Source organism: Salmo trutta, chromosome 12, assembly GCF_901001165.1.
Source record: "Salmo trutta chromosome 12, fSalTru1.1, whole genome shotgun sequence".
Classification (NCBI taxonomy): Eukaryota; Metazoa; Chordata; class Actinopteri; order Salmoniformes; family Salmonidae; genus Salmo; species Salmo trutta.
In genome coordinates this window covers 17,223,281-17,246,252 of record NC_042968.1, presented here as the reverse complement: position 1 = coordinate 17,246,252, position 22,972 = coordinate 17,223,281, and the positions used below count along the sequence as shown (strand labels likewise).

General features: G+C 43.8%; 1 protein-coding gene across 3 annotated transcripts in view; it reads left to right on the top strand.

Annotated features, from left to right (window-relative positions):
• The window catches only part of LOC115203044 (myotubularin-related protein 13), a 173,886-nt gene that overhangs the window by 75,505 nt on the left and 75,409 nt on the right, over positions 1 to 22,972 (top strand). For all 3 annotated transcript variants that reach the window (XM_029767345.1, XM_029767344.1, XM_029767346.1), the window contains exons 3-9: positions 365 to 502; positions 7,618 to 7,740; positions 8,470 to 8,580; positions 10,078 to 10,183; positions 19,167 to 19,299; positions 19,772 to 19,880; positions 20,311 to 20,424. In XM_029767345.1, coding sequence (XP_029623205.1) covers positions 365 to 502; positions 7,618 to 7,740; positions 8,470 to 8,580; positions 10,078 to 10,183; positions 19,167 to 19,299; positions 19,772 to 19,880; positions 20,311 to 20,424 — 834 coding nt within the window. The remainder of the gene's footprint in view (positions 1 to 364; positions 503 to 7,617; positions 7,741 to 8,469; positions 8,581 to 10,077; positions 10,184 to 19,166; positions 19,300 to 19,771; positions 19,881 to 20,310; positions 20,425 to 22,972) is intronic.

The following is a 22,972-nucleotide window of genomic DNA, read 5'->3' as shown; positions in this document are numbered from 1 at the left end:
CCTCTCTGTGGTTAAAGGATTCAGCAGTAGTACTACTGCACTGAAACAGGACATCCTGTGCATCCTTTCCACAATGGCGTCAATGGCCCCCTAACTAACGTAATACCTTCCTATTCACACTGAAGGGTTACCAGCAGCGGCTCTCGTGGGGTCACGGGCTAGAATACGGGCTCTGCTCTCAACACAACAACACTGGCTTCCAGTAACCACTCTGGAAAAGCCACATGGTGTCTTGTACTCTGCCTGCCCTGTACTCTGACTGTGCCCATTTCATCTGCACCCTGAGGGGAGACTGTGTTCCTGTTTAGAGTTCCAGTACAGGTGCTCATGTATAATGGTGTGTTATACTTTGTGTTTTTTCCAGTTCTGCCAGCCAGGAGGATGGAGGCTGTCCCGAGAGAGGAAAGCTCCCACCTTCTTCACGGTGGTGTTGACGGACATCGATTCAGACAGACACTACTGCTCCTGCCTCACCTTCTACGAGGCAGAGGTCAACCTACAGGTGAGATGGCCTGTTGTACTCCCCAACCCAACCCCCCTACATACATAGCTTGGTGTTATATCCAAAGCCACTTACAAGGGCATTATGTAAAATATTATAGCAAATCTAATGTATATCTGTTACAGCTTACCCATAGTTGCCCTATTCAAAGCAATCAGTTATACCGTGCCTTGCAAAAGTATTCATCCCCCTTGGCATTTTTCCTATTTTGTTGTATTACAACCTGTAATTTAAATTGATTTTTATTTGGATTTCATGTAATGGACATACACAAAATAGTCCAATTTGGTGAAGTGAAATAAAAAAACTAACTTGTTTCAAAAAATTATAAAAAATTAAAAACTGAAAAGTGGTGCATGCATATGTATTCCCTTTGCTATGAAGCCCCTAAATAAGATCTGGTGCCATCAATTGCCTTCATAAGTCACATAATTAGTTACATAAAGTCCACCTGTGTGCAATCTAAGTGTCACATGATCTGTCACATGATCTCAGTATACATACACCTGTTCTGAAAGGCCCCAGAGTCTGCAACACCACTAAGCAAGGGGTACCACCAAGCAAGTGGCACCATGAAGACCAAGGAGCTCTCCAAACAGGTCAGGGACAAAGTTGTGGACAAGTACAGATCAGGGTTGGGTTATAAAAAAATATCTGAAACTTTGAACATCCCACAGAGCACCATTAAATCCATTATTAAAAAAATGGAAAGAATATGGCACTACAACAAACCTGCCAAGAGAGGGCCACCCACCAAAACTCACAGACCAGGCAAGGAGGACATTAATCTGAGAGCCAACAAAGAGACCAAAGATAACCCTGAAGGAGCTGCAAAGCTCCACAGCGGAGATTGGATTATCTGTCCATAGGACCACTTTAAGCCGTATACTCCACAGAGCTGGGCTTTATGGAAGAGTGGCCAGAAAAAAAGCCATTGCTTAAAGAAAAAAATAAGCAAACACGTTTGGTGTTCGCCAAAAGGAAGAATGTACTCTAGTCAGATGAGACTAAAATGTAGGTTTTTGGCCATCAAGGAAAACGGTATGTCTGGCGCAAACCCAACACCTTTCATCACCCCGAGAACGGCATCCCCAGTGAAACATGGTGGTGGCAGCATTATGCTGTGGGGATGTTTTTCATCGGCAGGGACTGGGAAACTGGTCAGAATTGAAGGAATGATGGATGGCGCTAAATACAGGGAAATTCTTGAGGGAAACCTGGTCTTCCAGAGATTTGAGACTGGGACAGAGGTTCACCTTCCAGCAGGACAATGACACTAAGCATACTGCTAAAGCAACACTTGAGTGGTTTAAGGGGAAACATTGAAATGTCTTTGAATGGCCTAGTTAAAGCCCAGACCTTAATCCAATTTGAGAATCTGTGGTATGAGTTAAAGATTGTTGTGCACCAGCGGAACCCATCCAACTTGAAGGATCTGGCGCAGTTTTGCCTTGAAGAATGGGCAAAAATCCCAGTGGCTAGATGTGCCAAGCTTATCGAGACATACCCCAAGAAACCTGCAGCTGTAATTGGTGCAAAAGGTGGCTCTACAAAGTATTGACTTTGGGGGGGGGGGGGTGAATAGTTATGCACACAAGTTTTCAGTTTTTTTTTTTGTGTTATTTCTTGTTTCACAATAAAAATATTTTGCATCTTCAAAGTGGTAGGCATGTTGTGTAAATCAAATGATACAACCCCCCCCCCAAAAAAAATCTATTTTAATTCCAGGTTGTAAGGCAACAAAATAGGGAAAATGCCAATGGGTGTGAATACTTTCGCAAGCCACTGTACGTATGGTTTGACATTTGGTGTTTTTTCATGCCTTTAAAACACTTACACACGTGCTGAATAGGACTACGTCCTGCAGGTCCTGGGTTTAGGCTCTGGGTCATAAGGACAAAATAAGTGAACAACGGTATAGTAGATACTGCCTCGGCTGGCAGCATGATGCGTCTCTTGATAAGCAGCATGGGGTTATGTCTGTTCATTTCTTTATCATTTCCAGCTACACTCTCTCCCTGGATGAATACTTGATTCCCAGCATCCAGCGGGGGCTATTTGTTAATTCTTGGGAATTGTTTTGTTTTTCATTGTGTTGTTTTGTTTTTGACATGTTTTCTTGCATGGCACATTTTTGTACTATTAGGAATGTGTCACGGCATGATGTGTTCCAGAACCCACTAAAGTGGGAAAATAACAGCATTCTGGATGAATTGCGATGAATTGAACAACACTTCACACACTGAAGGGTTTTGGTGTGATGGGACAAAAGACGTATCCAATGAGCTGACATCTCATCCCCTCTAGCACTGGTTCTTGGATGCACCCATCCTCATATGAATTCACTTCTGTCTTTGATGTTTTTTCTTCCGCACAAGTTCACAAACCCCTGAAATAAACTGTTGCAACGACCGCAATCCTCTCAAGGTTTGCCCTGATACATTACACAGAATGCCCTGATACATTACACAGAATGCCCTGATACATTACACAGAATGCCTGGCTGGATGTCTAATTGTGTTTAAGAATATGACTCCTTACAATGGCCTGACATCACCCTCCAGACTGTCTCTGAAGTGCTGCGTTTTGTCACAAGAACAGGACATGTCCCCTGCCTCTTATAAAGCACATGACAGCCATGGCCATTAGTCATATTCATTCAAGTCAATGACCTTTAATTCATTGAAATTTTACATTCTTTGAAAGGCCCCATTCAATCAGGTGGAATTCTTCTGATCATTAGTCATGTTAATTCAAGGAGTCTTATGAAAAAGGGAATTGAAATCTGATCATATCCTCTTACATAAATTCCGGTGGAATTCTAACCTTTATTAACTGCGTGGTCATGATGACATGTCACATTCTGATGTGATGATTCCGTTTACATGAATGATCAGACTCAACATCCTAAAATGTTGATGAGTTTAACATTAGTTTACTATTGCACAGTGTACTGTATGAATCAGACCAATTTACACAAACATCCCTTGTTGTGCCTGGATGCAGAACCACTGATTTTCCATGTGGGTTTCAAACAAAGCCTTGGCCTGACAAGGTATAAACCACCACGTCCTTCATTAAATGCGCGGGATAATGGCTAGGTTAGCTGCGACTGGGTCTCTAGCCAGGCCTGGTTAATGCCTGGGCTGGAAGGTCACGTCACCGGCCCTGCAATAGTCTGAGTAATTCCCCTGTCAGGCGCTGTTCAGTGATTTCCTGCAGCTGTCCACTCTGCTCCCACCCCCCGGAGGACTCTGGACCCTCTCCTCCGTGACCAGACTTTAATCCTCCCTTATTTATTTCCTGTCCTCCTCACACGCCGGCCGGTCTACTGAGGGAGAAGAGGCGAAGGCTGCCCGTAACGATCAGTGTCATTGCAGACTTTAATACAGGATCGTTAGAGGTCTTGATTACAGGGCTAACTGTGGCCGGTCACCTCACTGCCTCTTCATCATGGCCCCACCTCTATGTTTTGGTATGATTTCTTTCCAGGAACTGTTCCCAGACCCCTTTGTGCGTTTGGTAATGGCTCGGATAAGGATAAGAGTTTGGATCACACACTGGACAGATGTAGGGCTGGTTTCTCACTGTGTAGGTGACTGTTGCTGTATCTTATGGTTTAGGGACCAGCTTGATACACTATACCACCCACTGCAAAGGTTTGCACCAGAGCCAGGACCTATGTTCTCAATATTCATATTTACACTGTTAACAAGGTTAGCAAGATGGTTAAGTAGTTTGAGGTAGTGTTGCACGGTATACCGGTATCACGGTAATACCACAGTACCAAAACATCATGATGCCAACATTTTAGAATAGCGTACTACCGTTTCATATGATACTACAAAAATGATTCAATATTTAAAGTCAGTTTTGTTTAGACATTCAGTTGAATTTAAGCAACGCTAGTCTCTTGTATGCGCAGGTGCAGTAATGTCCACTTCATGTGCACATCATCTGTGGCAGCTGTAATCAGCCAGCCACATCCCCTTCCAGCCGTCACTCACCTGCTTCTCTCCTCTCCGTCCGTTCTTCCTGCTCATCTATTCCTCCGTCAGCTTTTTAAAATAGAATTTAGCTTTGATGGCGAGGGGGGGATGCAGACCCTGATCACTCTGCTGTTGTTACATGTACAGTAGAGAAGAGCACAGGCCCGTCTGATAGGCTTTGAAAGTTCACTGTCACGCAGCAGTAACACGAGAGTAAAAACAGCTTTGTAACAGTCGTGTTTGCAGTTTTACAGCAAAGAAAACGGCTCTTACCAGACCTACCTTTTTTCCTTCCTGCACAATTTTGCGCTCATTTCATGTAATTTCACAGACCATATCGCGGGCTTTTTTAAACTAATCCCAGGCCGCTAATTATTGTTTTGATGACAATGTTTTTCAGTCATGTTACCTAGCTAGCTAACAGCCTGGTAACTTGACAGTAGGTCTAGGCACATTTGATTGGTCCAGGAAGAAAGGAAAAGGGTCTGCTACTCATGAGATGTGCTTCAAAGGTAGGATTCATAATATCTCTTTCTGGTGCTCCTTACATTCTGTTTTGGTGCCTAACGGTTTTAAAGTGTGGAGCAGTGTGTATGTGTTTGTGGGAGAGAGAGAGTGGTGTGTTTGAGGGAGACAGAGAGAGTTGTGTGTACGTGGTTGTGGGAGAGCGAGAGTTGTGGTGTGTGTGTTTATGAGGGAGAGAGAGCAGTGTGTTTGTGGGAAAGAGTGGTGTGTGTGTGTGTGTGTTTTATGAGGGAGACGGAGAGAGAACAGGGTGTACATGTGTGTGGGAAAGAGAGAGAGTGGTGTGTGTGTTTTATGAGGGAGACTGAGAGAGTGTGCGAGGGAGGGAGTGTGTGTGTCTTGTGTGTTAACTGAAGAGTAAAGGTTTTATGCAGTGTTTTCCCCTTACTGCCACAATGACATGCAGATCATTATGCATGTATATTCCTTCCTCCCATATCACAGCTAGACCTTTGCAAATATGAGCAACTTAGTCATTCTATGCGGTAGACAGAGAACAGTGTGAAGTTAAATTCAATATTTGTTTAATTGAGTAGAAGTGTGAATATCAGTGATAGGTTTTTGTGTAGCGCGCGCATAACGTTTACAAAACGGGAAGAATTGTCGGGGGATGGGGCGAACAGGACGCAAGGGCAATCAGAATTCTCTGTGCTATCGCGATACTTGGCCTGGTATCTTATCGTTAGTAACATGTTGGTATCGTGACAACACTAGTTTGAGGTGCATCGTGTTTTGTCAAATACACCTAACTTGGATAGTACTATATATTGGGCCTAGTCTGCAAAGCATTTTACTGAGAAGGGCACACATGGTTTTCGTAGACCCTTGTAAGCCAGCATATATTTTATTTATTTATGTGGGCCTTACCTTGTTGTCTTTAAACCAGCGTGGCTTTATTCTATGTGATTGGATTCGAGAGGCAGAAATGTATTTTCGCCGATAATTGAACCTCAGCATCCTCAGGATGCTGTAGAAATGTGTTTCCCATCTGACGGGATATTTAGATCCTGTGTCCCCTGCTTGGAGCACGCCAGAGCTCTTGTGGCATGTTTTCATTGTCTGAAGGAATATATGTGATTCTGATAAAGGGTTTAGCCAGGAACGAGCCCTGTGAGGCTGCTATCTCTGTAAACTGATAGGACTGACGGCTCCTGGTATGGGACAATTGGAACCAGATTGAGACGAGACCACTGAGACTTGACCTCTGTGTCCCAGTGGAGCACTTTGGGAAGGAGTGGGAGGTATCTTTGTTCAAATCATTCACCTTAATGACTTAGCCCATATGCTGTTAGTTTAACATGATCACTCAATTGCTATTTATGGTACATTACACCATGTCCTTCGAACCCAAATGTCTGCATCGAATTGTAGCTATGTTTTGAATGAATATCCTGCAGGTAGGCCTAGGTCTATCTCTAGTGTGGTTACTGGATCAGAGATATCAGAGGTCGAGCAGCTTTTGCTTTAATTATCTTTGGTTCTCTATTATTATGGGGAAAAACATAGTTGAATACTTAGAATTCAGGCTTCAGGGTTTTTTTTACAGCTATTTCTATACTGATTACATCTTGTGACTCCGTTTTGTAGGAAATTTCATTTGAATTTCAAACCTCCAGCTCTGGGTTTGTAGCCGTAGTTTAGAATAATCTCCAAACCACAAAAGATTATTCTTCAACTCAGGGAACCAAAGTAATGACGTTGTAGTCTTTAAAATAAATACCCTATTTTCTGAAGAAACAACTGAACAGATGAGAAAGCACTATGGGTAAATTCCAGACTGGACATAGCCTATTCATACTCAGTTATTAGTGTTTTCATAACTATTTTAGTAAACTGAGTAATGTGACTTGATTTCTTATACTGTACATCTCACTGCTGATTTATGTTTGGCCTTTTGTCAGTATGTGACTCTGGAGGGGAAATGACTCCTCTCTTAAACTCCTGGTTTTCGTTCAAACGGTCTCCATGAAAATAATGTTTTATGATACATTTTTTGTGGTTAGTAATCTTTTTATGAACCCCATGGTGATTTGAAGAAAATCCTCTTTGCTCTTTCAACTCCTCAACTGTGATGAGTATCTGTTTTACTGGGTACTACACATTGGAGAGGATTTTTTACAACTCAAATCTGTATCCCATTGCAGAGGAAACACAGGATTTTGAGTTTTTTTGTGCATGAAAATGCCTCCGTAGTACTGTGTCTGTCTGTCAGCCTGAGGATACTTTTTCCCGTACTGTGTTCTTTTGACGGATAAGTAATGTAGCATTATCACTTTGAATAGTACTCGTACTGTGTGCACTGTTCTCTGTGCCTGCATCAATCAGAATTATCGAGGAGGGGGTGGCACTTGCATGTTTCCAAAAATAGGCTACAGTATGTGATGTACTGTAGAATGTACACACTGTGGTTTGACCTGGAAGTAGATAACACTAGAGCCACCCTCAGCGGGTCAGCAGAAAAGCTTCAGTTTTTTTCCATCCCCGTTCAGGCGTTTCTTTTATGCCTGCTATGAGCGGTTACCCTGCACAGGGTCTTAACTCGCCCCCATATCACCGTTGAACTCTCCCATTTGAATAACTTCTTCTGTTTTGCTGTTTCAGGGAACAAAGACCACTGATGCAGATGAGGATGAGGAAGAGGATGGCTTGATCCAGCCCGCTCAAGTCTTTGCACCAAAAAGTCTCATTCTGGTCTCCAGGCTGGATTATCCTGAAATATTCCGGGTAACATGATAACATCTGATTAATTCCTGACTAAAATAGGTTCCTTTCAAAATGTCAGATGACCATGCATAGTGGTCATTTCAGTTTTTTCGGGTTTATTTGCGATCTATAGTTGACCTGGCCAGGAACATTCTTGGTCCTATTCATGAGGTTTGTGACTGTTCACTTTACTTATCTCTGCCTAATTAGCATTGGCATGATAAACAGTAGTCGATGCACTAATTTCTGGGCTATCGATTGTCTCATGATGGTGATAGAATGCATCATGTTGGATCCAGTGTGCGTAGAATGAACATATTGGCTTTATAGAGTGAATTCTGCGTGTACTCAAGGACAGGATATCCAGCCAATCACTCACTTAAGAACAGAGTGGGGCTTAGCGGATCTCGCCTGTCCCTAGGCACTCCACTGGACCACTACGGTATTCAACTTTGGCATTCAAATGTCTCCGACACACATATTCATTTAGCATTTATTTTTAGCTTTGCTCTGCCCAGGTATTTGCCATTAAACCACACATGTCAGCTGAACATTAGGAATATTACATAAAATACTATAAATCTGATGGTATTAGATGACGAATTCCAATACAGTGTCTTTAATTGTCCATTTAGGCGGGAAGATGTGATTGGGTGTATGTATCTTTGGGTGTAAGTATCTTGCGATACATCTGTATGTGAGTGTGTTGATTGACCTGGTTGTGTGTCTGTCTCCTCCTGACCTCCCCAGGGCTGTTTGGGTCTGATCTACACGGTGTACGTCGACAGCCTGCCGTTCCCCCTGGAGGGGCTGGTTTCCAACCTCTTCACGTGCATGGTCCCTGTGGCTGGCGGCTCCCAGGTAAGCAGGCATTACTAAAGCAAACAATTCCTCAAATACCTCCATCTCTCAACCCTTCTGGCCTACTCTCCACAGAGGCACGAATCCACTCCAGACTAGGGGTCAGTCTGGGTTAATGTTGCTGCTAGACCCACACAAGGTGCTTGGTTACCTACTGACGGCCTGATGCTTATTATAGTTTCAGTCTCCTACAAGTAGAGTGTGAGTGAGGAAGGAAGTAATGTTTTGGCCCATGTGCGTTTGCTTTCCATTCAATCATGCATTCCTGGTCTAGATGGTGCCATAGATTGCTGTACCACCACGTGCAGAAATGTCCACATAAAACTATTTATTTTTCTAGCTGGTCTTCTGATGACATTACTTAGTGAAGCTAGGGTAGAAAAAAAACAGAGTAGGGGGCCTGTTTTTATATTTTCACATCTCACTAGGTTATTAAAAACCACATCTGAAGCTGTCCTATAACAAAAACCCTACGATGGTCCGTTCCCTTAAAGTCTAGACAATGGTGATCAATGTGGCTTTAAAAAACTGGACAATATTTCATCTGTGTTTGTAAAGGGGAAGGAATGTGGCCCATGATTAAGTTCACATCCTGAACCTTAGCGTAATGTTAGTGTTTTTGATGTAATTTACCAACACATGCCAGTGTTCCTCCTCAAACTATCGCCACTCCCCGCAGAGCCAAGTGCTTTAGGCTGTAGTGACACCACATGAGTTATAAACCTCAGGAGTGGAACAAACTCATCCTTCAACAGACTGTCAAACATGAAGGAATGTCATGAATCAGGGAACAGAGTTGTTCTCTAGCTGGTTCAAACTCAGTTGAAAATAACAGAAAGGTTATGCTCCCAATTAATACCTTCATTGACCATGTTTCAATCCACTAGGATCTTCGTCAGGTCAAAAGCCAAACTCCGTTGAACCACCGTCTGTACCCCTATCATGTTCAACTTTGGTTTAGTGGAATTAGACGTGCTGATTGTGTTCACGCGAGCACACTGTTTCCACTGTACGCTTACTTCTCTACCCTCAGCCACACTGGATATAGCGACAGACACTGCTGTCCCTAATGGATTGCAGAGGCGTTGTGCCGTGCCTGTGAAATTTACGTTAACATGCAATTGAGGTTTCTCCCATTGCTGCCGGACTGATTCAAAAGGCTAATTCAGTCGTGCAGCTGCGATGTCCATCGGGTTCAACAACACGTGTTTTATTCATTTTCTGGGAGATCGTCAAAAAAACAATCACACAGTGGATCCCTTAACTGCCATTGTACTGTCATTTCTCCCTTGCCTATATGACCTTTGGCCTTGTTTTGAGTTAGTCTTGTTCAGTTTCCTAATGATATATACAGTACCATGAAAACAGGTTTTGATGTCTGTTAAAAACAAAATCCATCTCTGAAACTGTTGTACAGTCTTGTCTAGTTATATGATAGATCCATCCAATGGTTTTTCATATAACCTATGACTTTTCACTTTTGTGTTTTTCCCACAGAAACTGTTTTCCCTGGGAGCTGGTGACCGACAGCTAATCCAAACCCCTCTGAATGACAACCTGCCTGTTACATGCAAGAGTGTGGCCCTGCTCTTCCAGCAGCTTGGTATGTCACTGGGCTTCTGCTTCCTCATTACTACACTACAGTACAACCAGTCAATCCCAAACTCCATGAACTCGACTCCACTTTATGGCACCATCATGTTCCTTCCGTTATTTACAGTCTGGTCTGCATCGGGTCTACTTAGTTGCAGGACAGTAGCTCTATGCTGCTCTGCCTGCTGGTCACGTACAGTCACAGTATACACAGCTCACATTGTAATTTAGCTTATGTTTCCTGGTAACATGCTTACGTGGGTCGGCTCAAATAACCTGACAGCTGAATACGAACTGTAGTGCCAGATATTAGGAACATCCCTCTTAATCATATTGTTTGCATCGTTTTCTTTGTTTATTTTAGTAAGTAGCTTAGTTGTATGACAGGTTATCCGGTATTGATCCTTGATGGTATTACACTCTTTTAGGTTCAACTCTAACATTAAGAGGTTTAGAGTTACTACGCGGATGATCACATGGTTATGAATAAAGCATCTGTCCAAATCACGATTGTAAACTCTTAAATTGAATAGCCACTAAGCAGTTGGGTTAATCCTGTACAAATGAGCATGTACAGTGCCTTCAGAAAGTATTTACACCCCTTGACTTTTTCCACATTTTGTTGTGTTACAGCTTGAATTTAAAATAAAAATAAAATAATGTTTACAAATTAATAAAAAATGAAAAGCTGAAATGTCTTGAGTCAATAAGTATTCAACCATAATACGTTACATGGACTCACTCTGTGTGCAGTAATAGTGTTTAACATGATTTTTGAATGACTACCTCATCTCTACCCACACATACAATTATCTGTAAGGTCCCTCAGCCGAGCAGTGAATTTCAAACACAGATTCAACCACAAACACCAGGGAGGTTTTCCAATGCCTCACAAAGAAGGGCACCTACTGGTAGATGGGTAAAAATAAAAACATTGAATATCCCTTTGAGCATGGTGAAGTTATTAATTACACTTTGGATGGGGTGCTAATGCACCCAGTCACTACAAAGATACAGGCGTCCTTCGTAACTCAGTTGCCGGAGAGGAAGGAAACCGTTCAGGGATTTCACCATGATGCCAATGGTGACTTTAAAACAGTTACAGAGTTTATTGGCTGTGATATGAGGAAACTGAGGTTTGATCAACAACATTGTAGTTACTCCACAATACCAACCTAATTGACAAAGTGAAAAGAAGGAAGCCTGTACACAGTAAAAAATATACCAAAACATATGCATCCTGTTTCCAACAAGGCATGAAAGTAATACTGCAAAAAATGTGGAATAGCAATTCAATTTTGTCCTGAACACAAAGTGTTATGTTTGAGTCAAATCCAATGCAACACATTACTGAGTAACACTCTCCATATTTTCAAACATGGTGGTGGCTGCATCATGTTATGTGTATGCTTGTAATTGTTAGGGACTGGGGAGTTTTTTGTGGTAACATTTTTTACGGAATGGAGCTAAGCATAGGCAAAATCCTAGAGGGAAAAACTGGTTCAGTGTGCTTTCCACCAGACTTTGAGAGATGAATTAACCTTTCAGCAGGACAGTAACCTAAAACACAAGGCCAAATATGCACTGGATTTGCTTACCAAGAAGACCGTGAATGTTCCCGAGTTAGTTTTGACTTAAAGCTGCTCGAAGTTGATGGCAAGACCTGAAAATGGTTGTCTAGCAATGATCAACAACCAATTTGACAGAGCTTGAAGAATTTTGAAAATAATAATAGACTCATAGTTAAATCCAGTTGAATCCCACTTTGTATCAACAAAATGTGGAAAAAGTCAAGGGGTGTGAATACTTTCTCAAGGCACAGTATGTATACTCCTTTACTAGGATTTGCTTTGTCTGTTTTGCATTCTTGTACACATGACGTAGCTTTGCTGTGGTTTGGTGGCTTCACATGGTTATGACCGTATATTGTCCCAAATTCCTGCTCACTGCATTCGTGCATACACTGGACTCAAGTATGTGGTTTTAATACACACAAATCACTGCAGCAGTCAAGTCTACATTCCAGGGGCTGATGTTGGGGGCGAGTTAGTAAATAAGTGAAACCCAATCCAATTTTTCTGATGCTTTTTATTTGTAATGGAAAATAGGCCCTCATTTAGTGTGATTAGAAGAATGTGTTACAAAACTAAATGGATTATGTTTCTTGTAAGCATTAGGCCCTGAACCCCTTGAGGAATTCAATAATAGTTTGCATGCTCCTTTGTGTTTATTTGGACAGCGAGCAGTGGACGTGCACACTGGAGGGTACTTTACCGACACGCAAATGATCAGGGTCATGTGTTTGTAGCCAATCTGGATACACACAGAGATGGTCTGTACCTTGACATTATCCTCAGCCATGGTTTGTGTCAGTCGTCACCTTCTTTGTTTTTGTTACCAAATACTGCACATGTTATCCAGGAACAGTCCACAAAGCTAATGAAACGGACCCAATTCATATGTCTCTCTCTAAATGTGACATTCCAAAGTTTTGAATTTACCCGGAGTTTGATAGAGGATAGGTCTAAACTCCTCAGGTCTAGACAGCTGTTTTTGGAGTCACAGGAGGACATGGGGCTTGTTATTGTGCAGCTCAGTCTAACCATCAGGAGGAATGTCTCTGTGTGTTGTGTACAGTAGTGTGTCCATTCCCCCCCCTATGCTGGATCTGAACATGGCCCCTGTCCCTGACCGATGAAGATGATGGGCAGACAGAGGCCTGGGCACCTCACGCCACTGCTGTTTACTTACAGTACCCTTGTATAGGACTGCATGTAACTCTTAAGAGATGCTCTCTGTCATGGTCTTGGGCTACAGGTGATGTGACCGATGTCCTGTAAGAACTGATCAGTACTGCATGATATCATATGAAGGATAAGCATTCCAACAGCACCAGAAGTGATCAGATCATGCGTCTCGTGTAAGCGGAGCACCTTGCATCTCCCATCCATCACTTTTGTTATACAGGGCAGGCTGAGAGTATGTTCTGAGTGCAGAATCAGTGTTTCCCCTATATTAATTTAGCAGGGGCGGGCTGCTGTTAATTTGTTGCCGCCATGTTTTTTTATTTTTATCTCCGCCGAGACGCAATTTTAAGATCGGAGTGTGATTAGTTACAACGTTTATTTGTACCATGTAGCGTTGGATGCATTTAGTCTTGAGATTTTTCAATTAAGTAAATGCAGATGGGCAACCCCATGCTTCAGCCTATTCATTTAAAGGGACAGTGCAGTTAAAAATGTAATTATCCTTTTTTTTTTTTTTTATATACACTGCTCAAAAAAATAAAGGGAACACTTAAACAACACATCCTAGATCTGAATGAAAGAAATAATCTTATTAAATACTTTTTTCTTTACCTAGTTGAATGTGCTGACAACAAAATCACACAAAAATAATCAATGGAAATCCAATTTATCAACCCATGGAGGTCTGGATTTGGAGTCACACTCAAAATTAAAGTGGAAAACCACACTACAGGCTGATCCAACTTTGATGTAATGTCCTTAAAACAAGTCAAAATGAGGCTCAGTAGTGTGTGTGGCCTCCACGTGCCTGTATGCCCTCCCTACAACGCCTGGGCATGCTCCTGATGAGGTGGCGCATGGTCTCCTGAGGGATCTCCTCCCAGACCTGGACTAAAGCATCCACCAACTCCTGCACAGTCTGTGGTGCAACGTGGCGTTGGTGGATGGAGCGAGACATGATGTCCCAGATGTGCTCAAATGGATTCAGGTCTGGGGAACGGGCGGGCCAGTCCATAGCATCAATGCCTTCCTCTTGCAGGAACTGCTGACACACTCCAGCCACATGAGGTCTAGCATTGTCTTGCATTAGGAGGAACCCAGGGCCAACCGCACCAGCATATGGTCTCACAAGGGGTCTGAGGATCTCATCTCGGTACCTAATGGCAGTCAGGCTACCTCTGGCGAGCACATGGAGGGCTGTGCGGCCCCCCAAAGAAATGCCACCCCACACCATGACTGACCCACCGCCAAACCGGTCATGCTGGAGGATGTTGCAGGCAGCAGAACGTTCTCCACGGCGTCTCCCGACTCTGTCACGTCTGTCACGTGCTCAGTGTGAACCTGCTTTCATCTGTGAAGAGCACAGGGCACCAGTGCCGAATTTGCCAATCTTGGTGTTCTCTGGCAAATGCCAAACGTCCTGCACAGTGTTGGGCTGTAAGCACAACCCCCACCTGTGGACGTCGGGCCCTCATACCACCCTCATGGAGTCTGTTTCTGACCGTTTGAGCAGACACATGCACATTTGTGGCCTGCTGGAGGTCATTTTGCAGGGCTCTGGCAGTGCTCCTCCTGCTCATCCTTGCACAAAGGCGGAGGTAGCGGTCCTGCTGCTGGGTTGTTGCCCTCCTACGGCCTCCTCCACGTCTCCTGATGTACTGGCCTGTCTCCTGGTAGCGCCTCCATGCTCTGGACACTATGCTAACAGACACAGCAAACCTTCTTGCCACAGCTCGCATTGATGTGCCATCCTGGATGAGCTGCACTACCTGAGCCACTTGTGTGGGTTGTAGACTCCGTCTCATGCTACCACTAGAGTGAAAGCACCACCAGCATTCAAAAGTGACCAAAATATCAGCCAGGAAGCATAGGAACTGAGAAGTGGTCTGTGGTCTCCACCTGCAGAACCACTCCTTTATTGGGGGTGTCTTGCTTATTGCCTATAATTTCCACCTGTTGTCTATTTCATTTGCACAACAGCATGTGAAATGTATTGTCAATCAGTGTTGCTTCCTAAGTGGACAGTTTGATTTCACAGAAGTGTGATTGACTTGGAGTTACATTGTGTTGTTTAAGTGTTCCCTGTATTTTTTTGAGCAGTACATATATTTCCACACTATGAGGTCGAAATAACACTCTGAAATTGTGAAAATTATGATAATGGCCTTTTGTGTAAGAGCTGTTTGGGGGGAAAATATTCCTGGAATTTCAGCGTCTTCAGGTGGAACTTTTGGTCCACATGATTACATCACAATGTGATCTGATTATAATAGACCAATGACTGTTCATCTAGGTAAGGGGCTGGGCTCGAAAGTCTAGACCATCCTATCAGCCCAATCAGGGCTGTGTATGTAAATACAGTATCATCAAATTTGTTTCCTGACATTCACACGATCAGACCAAGGGCCAAAGGAGCCTCAGGGATAAAAAGTATTAAATAAAAACACAGTGATTTATTAGACATACAGTGTTGATTGATTTTTTTTTTTTTACAAAGACTGCATGAGGGCTTTAAAGCCGCTATGCTGCATCAGTTGAGCTGAAGGTTATTTCAGATGGTGTCAACATTTACATGTTTTATTTTCCACATTTTTGGGGGGTAGAATGTCCTTTCAAAATGTCACCACAAGTGACCTTCTCACATTCGTTCTACATTTGCTGCCGGAAAATAATGATAGGGGAAACACTGCGCGTGTTTGAGTATCGTGACGATGCAACCGCTGCACAGCCCAAGTTCGGATCATATCTCAAAACATGTTCTCTCATTATTTATAATCTCTCATACTTCCATGATTCTATTCCATGAATCAGCCACAGATTTTCTCTCCATGTTGGCTGGCCTGTGTCCTCTTTTTCTCCTCTGTTTGGAAGGTCTATTTAAAGTCATGTGTTTAGTGTAACATGCTAAATCAATGGGATTCATCATGACCGTCAGTCAAATCTGTAAGAACAAATGATTAAACACAGATCTGAGTTATAACATGAAATACAGTACAACTTCCAGTAGGCTACCCCCCCCCCCCCCCCCCCCCCCGTGATGGACTTTGTCTCTCTCCCAGTCCATCTTATGACCAAACAAGACCTGGGGAAAAGGCCCAGACCTGGGTGGTGAGGAAACGTGTAGCATGTCCACGCACAACTGTGTCCAGAGGTCATCCCAGAGGAATGTCCGTCCAACATGTCACACTGCACAGGAAGTGTGGCCCCCAAGTGGATAGAATGGACAGGCCCTGGACAGGCTGCTGGGCTGTTTGTTGTTTGCTGCCTTTGTCTTGGCCTGGTCTGTCTCTTGTTATTTAGGGTCGGAAATGTGTTGCTGTTTCCCATAGATATGTAAACACCTCAAGGACACTAAACAAGCCAGGCTGCTTACCTCAGGAGGCCATTATGAAACCTAATTGGCAAAAATGCCAGATTAGTCACCTCAGACCTATGCACTTCCACACAGGAAGTCATGTTGAGGTGACATAGAATGTAACCAGCCAATGTCGCTTTGAGAGATCCAGGTATTCAGTCAACAACGGAACAGACAATGTTCATGTTCCGATTGTTGTTTATCAGGGTCTATCTGAGCTGGAGGCAGACAGAATCAGTGACCTCAGTTTGTTGCGGACTGCAGATATGTCTGCCAGTGTGCCATTGTCGTTATCTCTGGAATGAGTGATGGATGGGTCTACCACTAGGTTGATAGGAAACAAAAACAGGAACTGTAAACTTGAGAATTTGACTGGACTGTCATATTGGTATTTGACATACTATTTATATTGTCTTATTGCGTGTCATTTCCTCTGGCTATTTTTGAGGATGTATTTACTTATCGTTAATTATATACTGTACAATGAGTGCGCAAAACATTAGGAACACCCTTTTGCCTCTCAGAACAGCCTCCATTTGTCAGGGCATGGACTCCACAAGGTGTTGAAAGTGTTCCACAGGGATGCTGGCCCATGTTGACTCCAATGCTTCCCACAGTTGTCAAGTTGGCTGGATATCCTTTGGGTGATGGACCATTCTTGATACACACGGGAAACTGTTGAGCTTGAACAACCCAGCAGCATTGCAGTTCTTAACACACTCAAACCAGTGCACCTGGCACCTACTACCATACCCCGTTAAAAGGCACTTAAATATTTTGTCTTGCTCATTCACCCTCTGGATGGCACACATACACAATCTCTGTCTCAAGGTTTAAAAATCCTTCTTCATCCTGTCTCCTCCCCTTCATCTACACAGATGAAGGGGGTTTAATAAGTGACATCAATAAGGGATCATAGCTTCACCTGGATTCACCTGGTCAGTCTGTCATGGAAAGAGCAGGTGTTCCTAATGTTTTGTCCACTCAGTGTATAATAAACTCAGCAAAAAAAGAAACGTCCTCACTGTCAACTGCGTTTATTTTCAGCAAACTTAACGTGTAAATATTTGTATGAACATAGCAAGATTCAACAACTGAGACATAAACTGAACAAGTTCCACAGACATGTGACTTACAGAAATGTAATGTGTCCCTCAACAAAGGGGGGGTTAAAATCAAAAGTAAGTCAGTATCGGCTGTGGCCTCCAGCTGCATTAAGTACTGCAGTGCATCTCCTCCTCATGGACTGCACCAGATTTGCCAGTTCTTGCTGTGAGGTGTTACCCCACTCTTCCACCAAGGCACCTGCAAGTTTGGGGGAAATGGCCCTAGCCCTCACCCTCTGATCCAACAGGTCTCAGACGTGCTCAATGGGATTGAGATCTGGGCTCTTCGCTGGCCATGGCAGAACACTGACATTCCTGTCTTGCAGGAAATCGCACACAGAACGAGCAGTATGGCTGGTGGCATTGTCATGCTGGAGAGTCATGTCAGGATGAGCCTGCAGGAAGGTTACCACATGAGGGAGGAGGATGTCTTCCCTGTAACACACAGCTTTCAGGTTGCCTGCAATGACGACAAGCTCAGTCCGATGATGCTGTGACACACTGCCCCAGACCATGACGGACCCTCCACCTCCAAATCGATCCCGCTCCAGAGTACAGGCCTTGGTGTAACGCTCATTCCTTCAACGATAAACGCGAATCCGACCATCACCCCTGGTGATACAAAACCGCGACTCGTCAGTGAAGAGCACTTTTTGCCAGTCCTGTCTGGTCCAGCGATGGTGGCTTGTGCCCATAGGCGACGTTGTTGCCGGTGATGTCTGGTGAGGACCTGCCTTGCAACAGGCCTACAAGCCCTCAGTCCAGCCTCTCTCAGCCTATTGTGGACAGTCTGAGCACTGATGGAGGGATTGTGCATTCCTGGTGTAACTCGGGCAGTTGTTGTTGCCGTCCTGTACCTGTCCCGCTGGTGTGATGTTCAGATGTACTGATCCTATGCAGGTGTTGTTACACGTGGTCTGCCACTGCGAGGACAATCAGCTGTCCGTCCTGTCTCCCTGTAGCGCTGTCTTAGGCTTCTCATAGTACGGACATTGCTATTTATTGCCCTGGCCACATCTGCAGTCCTCATGTCTCCTTGCAGCCTGCCTAAGGCACGTTCACGCAGATGAGCAGGGACCCTGGGCATCTTTCTTTTGGTGTTTTTCAGAGTCAGTAGAAAGGACTCTTTAGTGTCCTAAGTTTTCATAACTGTGACCTTAATTGCGTACCGTCTGGAAGCTGTTAGTGTCTTAACGACCGTTCCACAGGTGCATGTTCATTAATTGTTTATGGTTCATTGAACAAGCATGGGAAACAGTGTTTACACCCTTTACAATGAAGATCTGTGAAGTTATTTTGATTTTTACGAATTATCTTTGAAAAACAGGGTCCTGAAAAAGGGACGTTTCTTTTTTTTGCTGCGTTTATACACTACTGTTAGTTAGCTGAAATTGCATTGTTTATCCACCTGTTATCACTGTGGGCAAAGAATAACATTGTTTTCTCAGCCATTTGTTCATTATAAGTCAGAATGTAATAGTGAATAATATACTGTCAGTAAAGGGAGGGAGAGGTTTTCAAAATATTGTGACGCATGTACAGTACTTTGGTTTTCATACAATATGTCTCTGCAAAACAGTTCTTTCCTCCAATTATTTCAGCAAACTAGTCACATATGATTGAAAACACCACATTCTATCACCCAAAAGAAATATAATTTACTCTGAGTATTGTTTGCTCAGCTTAGAAATAAAATCCACCCCAACAGTATGTTTTTTTTTTTTTTATCATTTGTCCAACCGAATACCTCATTAATTACACATTCTCTCTACTTTCTTCTGTCAGGAATCCAGAATGTTCTGAGTCTTTTCTGTGCGGTTCTGACCGAACACAAGGTTTTGTTCCATTCCACGAGTTACCAGAGACTTGGGGAGGCGTCACGTGCTCTGGAGGCACTCATGTTCCCCCTCAAATACAGGTACGTGATTGGCCCGTCGGTCTCCATTCCCCCATCAGTCCCCATTACACCTCGGCTATTGACATGACTTGCCTTGCACCAAGTGTGACTTGAATGATAATGTTTCTTATTATCGTTATTTGTTTGTTTCTCAGTAAAATTGTTACACTTAGGCTGCTTTGATTATGAGGCCATCGAAAGTTCAAACGTATTAAGATGTTCATGTTGATTGCGTTGCCAACTGACTTTCTGACATTTTGTGACAACAACATTCCAAAGTGGTCTTGGTTATCTGTTCTCATATGTCTTTAAGATGAATGCACTTCCTGTAAGTTGCTCTGGAAAGAGTGTCTGCTAAATGACTGGAATGTAAATGTACTTGAAAGATTATGTTTTGGTTTACTGAGTACCACACATTGATGTAGAATTTGACCTGGCAAGTGGTGTGTGTGTGTGTGTGTTTCCTCACTGTCGTCTCCTGTTTGAAACTCAGTTACCCATACATCCCCATCCTGCCGTCACGGCTGCTAGAGGTGCTGAGCTCACCCACCCCCTTCATCATCGGGGTCCACTCCATGTTCCAGAGCGAGATCCAAGAACTGGTGAGTGATGTTTAGCACCTTCTCCAGACATGAACCACCTCTGACCCTGATTCAACATGTACAGTACACCAGGGATAACATACCTTTATTTAGACATTGAAAGCTTCCCAATGTAGCCAGTTGCCTATGAATCATGGAGTCTTGTTGTATATATATATATATATGAGTCATTGTACATTTTAAGGAAATGTTATGTTGAGCTGACATTTCTTATACTGAGAAGTGCCGATTGATGCGGCCTCCTGAGTCCTTTAGTTTCAGGGAGTTGTGACTCCTCCACTGTGTTGGCCAAGAGCATGTTTTGGCAGGTTTCGGCCTTAGTTTTTCTTATACGCTCTGCCATATTAATGTAGAATGTGCTCTACAGCTAGTATAGGAATCTAACTAATTCGAAAGGATTGTTTAGTGATGTGTATTTTCTATCTTACAGTTGGATGTTATCATAGCTGATCTGGATGGAGGAACCATAAAGATTCCAGAGTGCATCCACCTGTCCCAGCTCCCTGAACCACTATTACACACTACACAGACTGCCCTGTCTCTGGTACGTATCTGTTACACACTACACAGACTGCCCTGTCTCTGGTACATACCTGTTACACACTACACAGACTGCCCTGTCTCTGGTACGTACCTGTTACACACTACACAGACTGCCCTGTCTCTGGTACGTACCTGTTACACACTACACAGACTGCCCTGTCTCTGGTACGTACCTGTTACACACTACACAGACTGCCCTGTCTCTGGTACGTACCTGTTACACACTACACAGACTGCCCTGTCTCTGGTACGTACCTGTTACACACTACACAGACTGCCCTGTCTCTGGTACGTACCTGTTACACACTACACAGACTGCCCTGTCTCTGGTACGTACCTGTTACACACTACACAGACTGCCCTGTCTCTGGTACGTACCTGTTACACACTACACAGACTGCCCTGTCTCTGGTACGTACCTGTTACACACTACACAGACTGCCCTGTCTCTGGTATGTACCTGTTACACACTACACAGACTGCCCTGTCTCTGGTACGTACCTGTTACACACTACACAGACTGCCCTGTCTCTGGTACGTACCTGTTACACACTACACAGACTGCCCTGTCTCTGGTATGTACCTGTTACACACTACACAGACTGCCCTGTCTCTGGTACGTACCTGTTACACACTACACAGACTGCCCTGTCTCTGGTACGTACCTGTTACACACTACACAGACTGCCCTGTCTCTGGTACGTACCTGTTACACACTACACAGACTGCCCTGTCTCTGGTACGTACCTGTTACACACTACACAGACTGCCCTGTCTCTGGTATGTACCTGTTACACACTACACAGACTGCCCTGTCTCTGGTATGTACCTGTTACACACTACACAGACTGCCCTGTCTCTGGTACGTACCTGTTACACACTACACAGACTGCCCTGTCTCTGGTACGTACCTGTTACACACTACACAGACTGCCCTGTCTCTGGTACGTACCTGTTACACACTACACAGACTGCCCTGTCTCTGGTACGTACCTGTTACACACTACACAGACTGCCCTGTCTCTGGTACATACATTTAGGGGAAAAAAGTATTTGTTCCCCTGCTGATTTTGTACGTTTGCCCACTGACAAAGAAATGATCAGTCTATAATTTTAATGGCAGGTTTATTTGAACAGTGAGAGACAGAATAACAACAAAAAAATCCAGAAAAACACATGTCAAAAATTTTATAAATTGATTTGCATTTTAATGAGGGAAATAAGTATTTGACCCCTCTGCAAAACATGACTTAGTACTTTGTGGCAAAACCCTTGTTGGCAATCACAGAGGTCAGACGTTTCTTGTAGTTCGCCACCAGGTTTGCACACATCTCAGGAGGGATTTTGTCCCACTCCTCTTTGCAGATCTTTTCCAAGTCATTAAGGTTTCGAGGCTGACGTTTGGCAACTCGAACCTTCAGCTCCCTCCACAGATTTTCTATGGGATTAAGGTCTGGAGACTGGCTAGGCCACTCCAGGACCTTATTGTGCTTCTTCTTGAGCCACTCCTTTTTTCCCTTGGCCGTGTGTTTTGGGTCATTGTCATGCTGGAATACCCATCCACCACCCATTTTCAATGCCCTGGCTGAGGGAAGGAGGTTCTCACCCAAGATTTGACGGTACATGGCCCCGTCTATCGTCCCTTTGATGCGGTGAAGTTGTCCTGTCCCCTTAGCAGAAAAACACCCCCAAAGCATAATGTTTCCACCTCCATGTTTGACGGTGGGGATGGGTATTCTTGGGGTCATAGGCAGCATTCCTCCTCCTCCAAACACAGCGAGTTGAGTTGATGCCAAAGATCTCCATTTTGGTCTCATCTGACCACAACACTTTCACCCAGTTGTTCTCTGAATCATTGATGTTCATTGGCAAACTTCAGACGGGCATGTATATGTGCTTTCTTGAGCAGGGGGACCTTGCGGGCGCTGCAGGATTTCAGTCCTTCACGGCGTAGTGTGTTACCAATTGTTTTCTTGGTGACTATGGTCCCAGCTGCCTTGAGATCATTGACAAGATCCTCCCGTGTAGTTCTGGGCTGATTCCTCACCGTTCTCATGATCATTATTGCAACTCCACGAGGTGAGATCTTGCATGGAGCCCCAGGCCGAGGGAGATTGACAGTTCTTTTGTGTTTCTTCCATTTGCGAATAATCGCACCAACTGTTGTCACCTTCTCACCAAGCTGCTTGGCGATGGTCTTGTAGCCCATTCCAGCCTTGTGTAGGTCTACAATCTTGTCCCTGACATCCTTGGAGAGCTCTTTGGTCTTGGCCATGGTGGAGAGTTTGGAATCTGATTGATTGCTTTTGTGGACAGGTGTCTTTTATTCAGGTAACAAGGTGAGATTAGGAGCACTCCCTTTCAGAGTGTGCTCCTAATCTCAGCTCGTTACCTGTATAAAAGACACCTGGGAGCCAGAAATGTTTCTGATTGAGAGGGGGTCAAATACTTATTTCCCTCATTAAAATGCAAATCAATTTATAACATTTTTGACATGCGTTTTTCTGGATTTTTGTGTTGTTATTCTGTCTCTCACTGTACAAATAAAC